At 45.7% G+C, this 9,937-nt stretch overlaps 1 protein-coding gene across 1 annotated transcript in view; it reads right to left on the reverse strand.

Annotated features, from left to right (window-relative positions):
• The window catches only part of Cndp1 (carnosine dipeptidase 1), a 34,100-nt gene that overhangs the window by 15,604 nt on the left and 8,559 nt on the right, over positions 1-9,937 (reverse strand). The window contains exons 2-5 of the mRNA XM_005356327.1: positions 6,646-6,768; positions 5,032-5,181; positions 3,545-3,707; positions 2,741-2,829 (exon numbers count right to left, since the gene is read on the reverse strand). Coding sequence (XP_005356384.2) covers positions 2,741-2,829; positions 3,545-3,707; positions 5,032-5,181; positions 6,646-6,768 — 525 coding nt within the window. The remainder of the gene's footprint in view (positions 1-2,740; positions 2,830-3,544; positions 3,708-5,031; positions 5,182-6,645; positions 6,769-9,937) is intronic.

A 9,937-nucleotide genomic window follows, 5' to 3' on the forward strand; every position in this document is an offset into this window, starting at 1 on the left:
GGCGTTCTCTGACCTTCTTACACATTCCTGGCATATGTGCTCCTCCTCTGTACATGCTCCTCTCCTCTCCACATACAAACACATAAACACACACAAACGCACACACATAAACACACACACGCAAGCACACACACAAAATCAAATTTTTAAAAATAAAAGATTCAAATCAATCTGATAGATACTTAGTGTGAGGCCAGCAGCCAAAGTCTGTATTTGGTCACCTCTGCTGCTCAGGGGACCTGTGACAATCCAGGATGAGCTGTATCACTTTTCAGTGGCTCGTTTTTCTGAGGTGGCACACTGGCATTAAGGTTTGCCCTGCCTCTTAGTGAGATGACACACTGACTGTGTTTGAGTTCTCCGAGAGCAAGAAGGAAGAAAGGGAGAAAAGGAAGGAGGCCTGGGGGGTCACTACAAGATATTTGCCTTGTTTCTGTGTTTGTTTGCCTAAGATTCTATTTCTCTATGCAGGCCAGGCTGATCTGAAATTCACAAGCCTCCTGCCTCAGCCTCCCGAGGGTTTGGATTCCACGTATGTATTAGCACATCGTGCTTGAAAATCCCGCTTCATCTAATTTTTCCCCACAAGCCTGTGTGGTAAAAAGTTCTCATTTTTAACTCATAGGTAAGGAAAATGAGGTTCAGGGGGATTAAGAGATGTGTTCAAGGACAGCAGTGGCTATTTCTTATTTGTTTGTGATTATATAATTTCAGCGCTAAACTTCAAAAACAAAGCACATTATGGCCTTTATATAGTAATTTCCTTATAAATATTGGTTTTCACACATGGAAGAATGGAAAGGAAGGGGAGAAGAGGAGAAGGATACAACTTAATGGAACTAAAGAGAACTGGAAGAGGTGAGAAAAGGGAAGGAAATGGATGGGAACAAAGCAGAGGAAGGAAAGGAAAAGGGAAGAAAAGGAGTGAGAAAAGACAGGAGAGAAAACCGGGAGAGGGAGGAAAAGGAAAGGAAGGGACCAAGCCATTTTCGGAGGAGGAAGGGAGAGAAAGAAAGCAGGGAGGAGGGAGGAAGGAAGTAGGAAGGCAGGTGGTTACATCGATGCTCTGGGCCTGTTTAACTAAGCAAGTTCCCTGCATAAGAAGATGGACCAGCAGGACCCAGCCTGACACCTGACAGACACTGACTCAGTGTTTCTCAATGTAATTAAGGATTTGAATCCAAAAGTAAACTCGTATCTCATCTGCTTATGACCCAGGAAAAAAAACCTCTTGAGAGAGAAGCCCCCTGCGTTCTGATAAAATACTGCAGTCTGGTTGATTGGTCAGTGTTAGGGAGAAGGAACTGTACAATCTAAGCCTGGAGCCTGGGCATGGTGGCTTGCTCCTCGTGATCTCTCCCATTCATCTGGTGAGGCAGGGCTCAGTGGGGGAGGGATCTTCTTCATAGGCAGGTGCCTGCCCTCCTGACGAACGGGATCAAGGGCCAGGCTCCATGCCTTAGGCTGGACAGACTGTTTCCCAACAACATGAGAAAGTATGTAGCCAAACACAGTGTTTTAGCCTGGCTTTCCAAATCAATATGTGCATTGGTGTAGAGGGGACTCTGAGATGGGTCAAACCGCGTGCCCACAGCCACACCGCGGATTTAGTGCTCTCTGGGAGTCTAAACATAAAGACGGAATGACTGGAAAACAAAACCATCCTTGTTAGTACAAAGTAAGAGACACAGATGCATCCGGACCCACCAATAATGTTCTCGGGTAGCCAGGAAGGGAGAACAGCCTCCTCAAAGCTCCCCCTGCCCAGTCTTGCGTCCACAACCCTATAAGGGCACCCATGGGAAAGTAGCCTGTCATAGGCAAAACCCTAGTGGGCTCAGGTAGCAGAGCTTTCTGTCCAGTTCGTCACGTGTGCATCACCGTCCACTAAGCTGTGCCTGTGATGATGAGGAGGTGGAGAAAGGGATGAGACCAGGTAGAGCTGGTCTAAAAGTCACAGCCTATAACTCTTCAGTCTCATCCTGGGTTTTGTCACGTTCTAGGCCATGATGCATGTGTGTACACCTGTGTTCAAATTTTCGCAGCCATGCACACTTATGCAGATAACAGAGATCAAAATCCCATATTTTCTTCTAATGTTCTCCACCTTATTTTCTGAAAGAGTCATTCACTGAACTGTTTACTGAGGCTGGATGGCCGGCAGGCTCCCAGGATCTGCCTGTCTCCAGGACCTTAGCTCTGGCGTCGTAGCCATGTGTCACCTCACCCAGCATTTCACAGCAGGTTCTGGTCCCACTAGACCATCTCCCCACCACTGTACTCTAGGGTTTTTCTTTGATTGTTGTGTGTGTGTGTGTGTGTGTGTGTGTGTGTAAAAACCATAACACATGTAGAAATCAGAGAGCAGCTTGAAAGAGTTCTCCTTCCATTGTCTAGGTCCCAGCGTTCAAAAATAGGACTTGGCAGCAGATGCTTTTACTTGTAGAGGCAGCTCACCAGCTCCGTGTTCTGTTTTTAACGTGGCTGACAGTGCAGGCTGGAACCCATGCTGCCAGGATGACTGCTCTCTGGCTGGCTAGCGCTGAGTAAGTTCCTTGAGTTTCCCAAGCTTTTATTTCTGTTTCTGGGATGGCTGTGACAATGCTTTGCACTCAGGATTGTGGAAGGTGAGTGACTCCTGCGCAGTGTCTCGAAGACAGGGTGAGTGACCCGAAGGATGTTTTTATTATAATTGCCTCCTAGCCGCCGCCCTCTCTCTCAAGTGCAGCTGGTCACCTACCTGCTCCAGAGCTTTGAAGGCGCTCACGGCATTAATCCAAGCCAGGACAGGGCCTTTGTTATCTGTCGCACCCCGTCCGTACAGCTTTCCTTTAAAAATGATAGAAGAAAATTTCAAACTATTACTGCCAACCTAACATGAGTTATATGAACTCAAATTTTGAGATAAAAGAAGATCCATATCTGCATTACAAGTTTCTACAAAGCCAAATGACTGAACTTTGTGATCGCAGTTAGTTAAAATATTGCAGACCAAGCCTGACTCTGGGGCTATTTTTAGTCCTGTTGGAACCCATTTGTTCCCTGCCCGTGAATCTGACCCGAGCATCCTTGTGGCCTCCAAAGCTTGGAGAATATATGCTGAAGAGACGCCTAAGTGTTTTACCAATCAAAAAGCAAAGCATGCCGCCATATTTTCTTTTGAGATATGGTCTTGCTTAGTTGCCCAGGCTTGCCTTAGATTCATTTTGTAGCACAGGTTTGGCTTGAAAATGTGATCCTTTCTTCAGGCTCCTGAGAAACTGAGTGTATAGTCTAGTAACTACCACACCTAATTCTGCTCATTCTTAACCACAGCTAGAGACCCGGGACAGCCTTTGACCCTGCCCAAACCTTGACTACAGAATGCAGGGATTTCTTCTTGTCCATCCCTTCTGTTAGTAAAAAATTAACACACTGAGCATACGGGAAATAACCTTTGAGTTCAACTACTTCAATATTTGATCCCTGTTTTTCAAGCCCTTGTTATTCAAACCTATTTTTAATATTAGAATGGAGCTCCACCTAGGCATCAGATGACACTAACCATCCACTTCTGTGAGCATGTAGGGGTCCGTGAGCCACCCATCAGCCTTCTGCGCTGGCTGTACATCCAGATGCCCATAGAAGCATACGGTGGGCTTCTTGGCATCACTTCCCAGCTCAGCCAATAGGATCGGAGGTATGGGAAGACTCTGGCCATCAGGCATCTGTGGGACAGTCAACCACAAGATTAAAACAAACAAACAAACAAACCCACTCTATTCTTCCAGAGCATTCACAACAAGAGTCCTGTCTACTCTATGCTCGAGTCCACTTCCCTTTCCCCATCTCTAAGGTGCATACAATGACTGCCTATCACAATGTGTGACTTCAATCCCTAGACGAAAGGGCTGAGGCAGGCAAATCTGTGTGCATTTGAACCAGCCTGGTCTACAGAGTAAGTTCTAGGCCAGGCAAGGATACATGGTGGACTTAGATTCAAATAAATAAATAAACCCACAAAAAACAAACCAAAAATGTATTCAGTGATACACTTTCAATAACTATATAAAGCATATTGGAATTAGGATTATCAGTGATTATCAGATATACAATGATAAACAGTATAGTTCCCTGTACATATTCTTCAAGAACTCAGATATCAAATGTCTTAAAACAACAGATTTTCCAAATCCTGGAAGTCTTTGATGATTCTGAAGTTCTCAGCGTTAAAGCAGGAGACATGGGATGTTCTGACACAGATCTGCCATCCTTGGTAGAAGGGGAGTCCTAAGCAATGGTTCTGTGCTGGCTGCTTATCTGTTAACTTGATACAAGCTAGAGCTATCTGAACGGATGGAATCCCGGTTGAGAAAGTGTCCCCATAAGATCCAGCTGTAGGGCATTTTCTTATTTAGCAATTGGTGGAGAGGGCTCAGTCCATTATGGGTAGTGTCATCCCTGGGCTGGTGGTTCTGGGTTCTATAAGAAAACAAGTTGAGCAAGCCATGGGGAGCAAGGCAGTAAACAGCACCCCTCCATCTTCTCTCTTGACTCCAGGAACCTGCTCTGTTTAAATTTCTGCCCTGACTTCCTTTGACGATGAACTGTGGTGAGCAAGTATGAGCCAACTCACCCCTTTCCTCCCCAATTTTCTTTCTGGTCATGGTGGTTCATCATAGCAATGGACATAACAAGCACAGGTTCCGAGGAGAGAGCACACTCTTCATACGGTTTGTTCAGAAAGCTGCCTAGGCATGTAAGAAATGGCAAGCGGGACATGTGTATGGAGAGCCAGAGGGGCGGGTCCTCCAATAACAAGTTGACCCCACTCACGGCTTCCATTTTCTTCATAACCTGTGCCCAGTCCTGCTATGACCAGAAGTGCACAGCTCAGTCTCATTTTGGATGGAATGTTCAATTCCTATTGGAAATCTGGACTCTGGGGATTGAGGTGAGAGCTGAGTAAGTTTTTTTTTTAATACCACCCAGGAAAGGCATGGCTGATGGCCATGGAAGAGGAAGCTACTGAGCTAGGAGATCCCCTGGCACCTGTTGAGAACCCAAGTCCACGGATGTCACCCCAGCTCCCAGGTGCCGGAGTTTGTCTGCAGCCAAAGCCATCATCCTGAAGATCTCCTGTCTGAGACGAGGCACAGGCTGCACAGAATCGCTCTCAATGGCCACCCATTCCTTCAAGGTCTGTGAACAAAGACAGTGAGGGGGTTATCATGTTATCATGGCAGGGCACAGCAACCCATGTCCAGTTGGGTAGGGGAACCCAAGGGCTCTTTAGTTCCTGAAATCTCGTAGATTAGTCTAATAACGCAGTGACTTCCAGAAGTAAGCCGTGGAAACGGGGTCACATTTCAGTTTTAAGGACTGCCTTGCAACTGTTGAGAACCCGAGAAAGCTCAATCCCTCAGACACAAGTCTGTAAAACATAATCTGGACACTGTGGCGCACACTTGTAATTCTAGAACAGGTAAGGCAGAGTCAGGTGGTCGCTGGAGCTCAATGGTCATCCAGCTGACCCTACTTGAGAAGTCAATAAAACTCTTGCTTCAAAACTAACAAAACAAAAACCAAACAAAAAAAATAATAAAGTGGGCAGCACCCGAGGGAAACAGTGTTGAATTTTGACCTGCACGCGTGGGTTCACACACACGCGTGTACACACACACACACACACACACACACACACACACACACACACACTTGATAGGTGAGCTTGGGGTTTAGTTTAAAACTGGAGACCAGAAGCATCTAATAACAAAGATGAGGTAGGGTGGGTAGAGGGAATGCCGTGAACCCATCCCTACACATTCAATCCTCTAGGCACATAGCTGGGACTTGAATTCATCACTGCGTGAGTTGAGTTACTCAGCCCGCCTCAGCCCATGGTCCTATACGCCTTTGACAAATCCTTAACCTTCCAACCTCGGATTTCCAATTGTAAGGGAGGAGAAGGGGGCTGGCAAGATGGCTCCCTGGTTAAGAACAATTACTGTTCTTGCAGAGGACCCAGGTTCAGTCCCCAGCATCCGCGTGGTGCCTCACAATCCCGTGTAACTCCAGATCAGGGGATCTAGTGCCCTCTTCTGGCTTCTGACGGTTTCGGCACACAGGTGCAATACATAAATACACACAAAATTAAAATCAAATGGATGAATTGATACACATAGGAATAAAAAGGAAATAAATTAATAACTTTTCAAAAGGAGAGAGTGTTCCCTAATTCCAGGCAGGCACCTTGCCCCTGTGCTATAGAACTGAGCAGACATTCACTAAAAGCGTCCATGATGGAATAATTTGTAATCCTTGCTCGTGGTTCAGTGTTGGAACCTGAACTGCTTAAACTGAAACTTTTTTTTTTGTTTTGAGACAGGGTTTCTCTGTAGCTTTGTAGCCAGTCCTGGAACTAGCTCTTGTAGACCAGGCTGGCCTCGAACTCACAGAGATCCACCTGCCTCTGCCTCCCTAGTGCTGGGATTAAAGGTGTGCGCCACCACCACATGACTGAGTACTGATATTTTAACCTAATAAGAAGTCCCTACCATTTTTAATGGAATCATCATCAGGCCTGAAAACCCCACATCTCCCAGCAGACTGAGGCCACCCGATTCTGAAGGGAGCAACCAGAACATCACGTGTGACTTCTCCTACCTGCACAAACTCATCCTGGTGGAGGTCCATGTACTGGAAGAGCTTCTCCAGCAGCCCCGAGGGCGGAGGAGAGGAGAGCATTCCTTGTCCCAACAGCAGCACCAGTGCCAAGACAGATGAAGCCTGTGATTGGTGACAGTGAAAACAATGCCATCACTGGACTTCTGACCTTCCAAATGCTTTCGCAAACCTGCTACCCAGTGCCGCAGCTCCTTATGAGTTGGGCTAATACGACCAGAGGCGGTTGAACCGGAAGTGCGTGCCTCCCCAAATTTTTTCTTGCATGCTTCGTTTTCAAAACAAATGCATTTTAAAAATAAATATGTATTTATATACTTTTTGAAGATTAAAAATTTAACTTAATTAAAATTTTTATGTGTATGGGTGTTTTTCCTACATGTCTGGTTGTGCACTTTGTGTGTGCCTGGTACCATGAAGGCTAAAAGAGAACACTGAATACCCTGAGACTAGAGTTACAGACGGTTGTGATCTTCCATATGGTTCCTGGAAACTGAACCCGGGCCCTTAGAAGATCAGCCAGTGCTCTTAACGAAGTACATGATACTTCATCTACATCACTCCATCCGCTCTCTACCTGCCTTCCATCTCCTCCCACTCTTCCTAGCAAACTCATAATGTCTTCTTCTTTAACTATACTGCCACACACATATATGTATTTATCTTAGTGGTGTTTATAATGCTGAGAAAAATACATGACCAAAGCAACTTATAAAAGGAATCATTTAATTTGGGAGCTCGTGGTTCCACAGGGTTGGAGCCTCTGACAGTTGTGGCAGAGAGCATGGCAACAGGTGGTAGGCGTGGTGCCGGAATAGTAGCTGAGAGCTTACATCTGATCCACTAACAGTAGGCAGGGCGGGAGACTCCCTGGGACTGGAGCACTGCCTCCAGCAAGGGCATATCTTCCAATCCTTCCCAGTTTCACCATCTCAATAGTTCTCAACCTGTGGGTCACAGCCGCTTTGGGGTTAAAAATGACCTTTTCACAGGGTTAGCATAAGACCATTGGAAAACACCGATATTTACATTACAATTCACAACACTAGCAAAATTACAGTTATGAAGTAGCAACTAAAATTATCTTATGGTTGAGGGGGGTCACTACAACGTGACAACTATATTAAAAGGTCATAGCATTAGGAAGGTTGAGAAACACTGCACCAACTGTTTTCAAATATATGAGCCTATGGGGGCCATCCTGATTCAAAGCTCCGCAGCTACGTACACATATGTAGATATAACCCACCAAGTCTGTTTACCATTGCTCAGATGTACATACAGTCTAAGACTGAACACATGGGATTGGGCAATCTATGTAGGATCTTGTGCCTAGAGAAAACAGACGCCCCCACTCTCAACAGTTGTTGACAGAGGTTTCTGTCCCACCCAGTCCCTCAGTCATTCAGTCCCAAAGAACACACAGAGGCCCACATTAATTATAAACTAAGAAGCCTATTAGCTCAGGCTTCTTATTATTAACTCTTTTTTTGTTTGTTTGTTTGTTTGAGACAGGGTTTCTATGTAAATTTGGAGCCTGTCCTGGAACTAGCTCTTGTAGACCAGGCTGGCCTCAAACTCACAGAGATCCGCCGGTCTCTGCCTCCCGAGTGCTGGGATTAAAGGTGTGCGCCACCACCGCCTGGCTCTTATTAACTCTTATAACTTACATTAACCCATAATTCTTGTCTGTGTTAACCACGTGACTTGGTACCTTTCATTAGCTAGGCTAATGACCTCAGGGGCTTCTGAGCCATCCTTACACACCCAGAGGAGACATGGGTGCTTCTGCTACCTCTATCAGTCAATGAGCTTGTCTCATTGCCATGAAACTCAGGTTATTCCTATGATACAAGCTGCTTCCTGATTCACTTCCTATATACGGAGCCAGTTCTGAATGACAGGTGTGAGGGACAATGCTTGAGAGAGGGAGAAGTGCAGGTGAACCCTAACAGATAAGCATAGAAACTTCATAATGCTTAAATCCTATGCAAAATGGTGGGGTTTACCAGTGCCTGCAATTAGAGTGTCTTAACTACAAAAAGAAGAAACTTAGATGTTTCAGCATTATTGGTAACACTGAGAGGCAGCCTTGGCTTGGGGACATCTCCTATTCCTGCTCTGAGAAGTCTCGCGCTCTGTATTCTGAGGTATTCCTTCCTTCCCCTGCCTGGCCTCTGCAGAGATCTGTGCACAAACCACTGAGCCACTCTCCCTCGCCTTTCTCCATTCTCTGATCTGCCATCCCCACCCTGCGGCCACTCCTGAGGGATTCTTCCCAGATGGCCTTGGGTACCTTTAGGGAAAATGCCTTCCATGACTTGGAAATGGTGCCATGTGAAACTCAACAAGACTGCACCTGGGTGACATAGTTAGAACCTGTCTAAAACATAATAAATAATAACAACAACAATAAATAATGGTAACAATATGGAAATGAACAAGACACCAAGATATTACGTGGAAGGAAAAAAAAAACAAACAAACCCCTAACACAGTGTTTTACACAACCGGAGTAGCTAGAAGTCCAAAAGTCAGATAGTAAGAGCTGATGAGGGCATGGAGAAACAGGAACCTTCATGTGCTGCCGGAAGAACTGTCGGCTCAGTGGGCAACAACTCTGCTCACCAAGGCTGATGACTCCCTGGACCCACACAGTGAGAACAAACAAAAGAGTCCATTCCAACCCTCTGACCTTCACACACACACACACACACACACACACACACACACACACACCCTTCCCCCTGGACCTACACAGTGAAAACAAACAAAGCAGTCCATTCCCAGTCCTCTGACCTTACACACACACACACACACACACACACACACACACACACCCTTCTCCAGTAAATAAACGTAAGAACTAATACAAAATTCTAAAAACTGTTGAATTGTGTGCTTAGCCTGGCTGCACCGTGAGGTGTAAATGCTGAAATACAGATGTAAAGTAGCCCTCATGCTCACAGTCACTCACTTGACTATTACCCAGCATGAGAAATGGGTAAAGGAAGTGAGGGGTTAAAATTAAGAGGCTTGCAAGTCTTGCTTGCTCTTGGTGGGAATTAAGAGCTCAGACCAGCAGGTGGCAGTGCTGATCTGTTGGTGTCCTTTGCCAGAATCTAGACACAGCGGATCCTAATAACAAGTAGGTAAAGAACCAGGTGGGAAACAACTGTGTTTGCCTTCCAAAGACTTAAAAGCAAACAAACAACTGCTTGGAGAACCAAGGAAAACTCACACTAGCTCTTTGGAACTGCCCAGTGCTAAAATC

Source organism: Microtus ochrogaster, chromosome 18, assembly GCF_000317375.1.
Source record: "Microtus ochrogaster isolate Prairie Vole_2 chromosome 18, MicOch1.0, whole genome shotgun sequence".
In the NCBI taxonomy this organism is placed as follows: Eukaryota; Metazoa; Chordata; class Mammalia; order Rodentia; family Cricetidae; genus Microtus; species Microtus ochrogaster.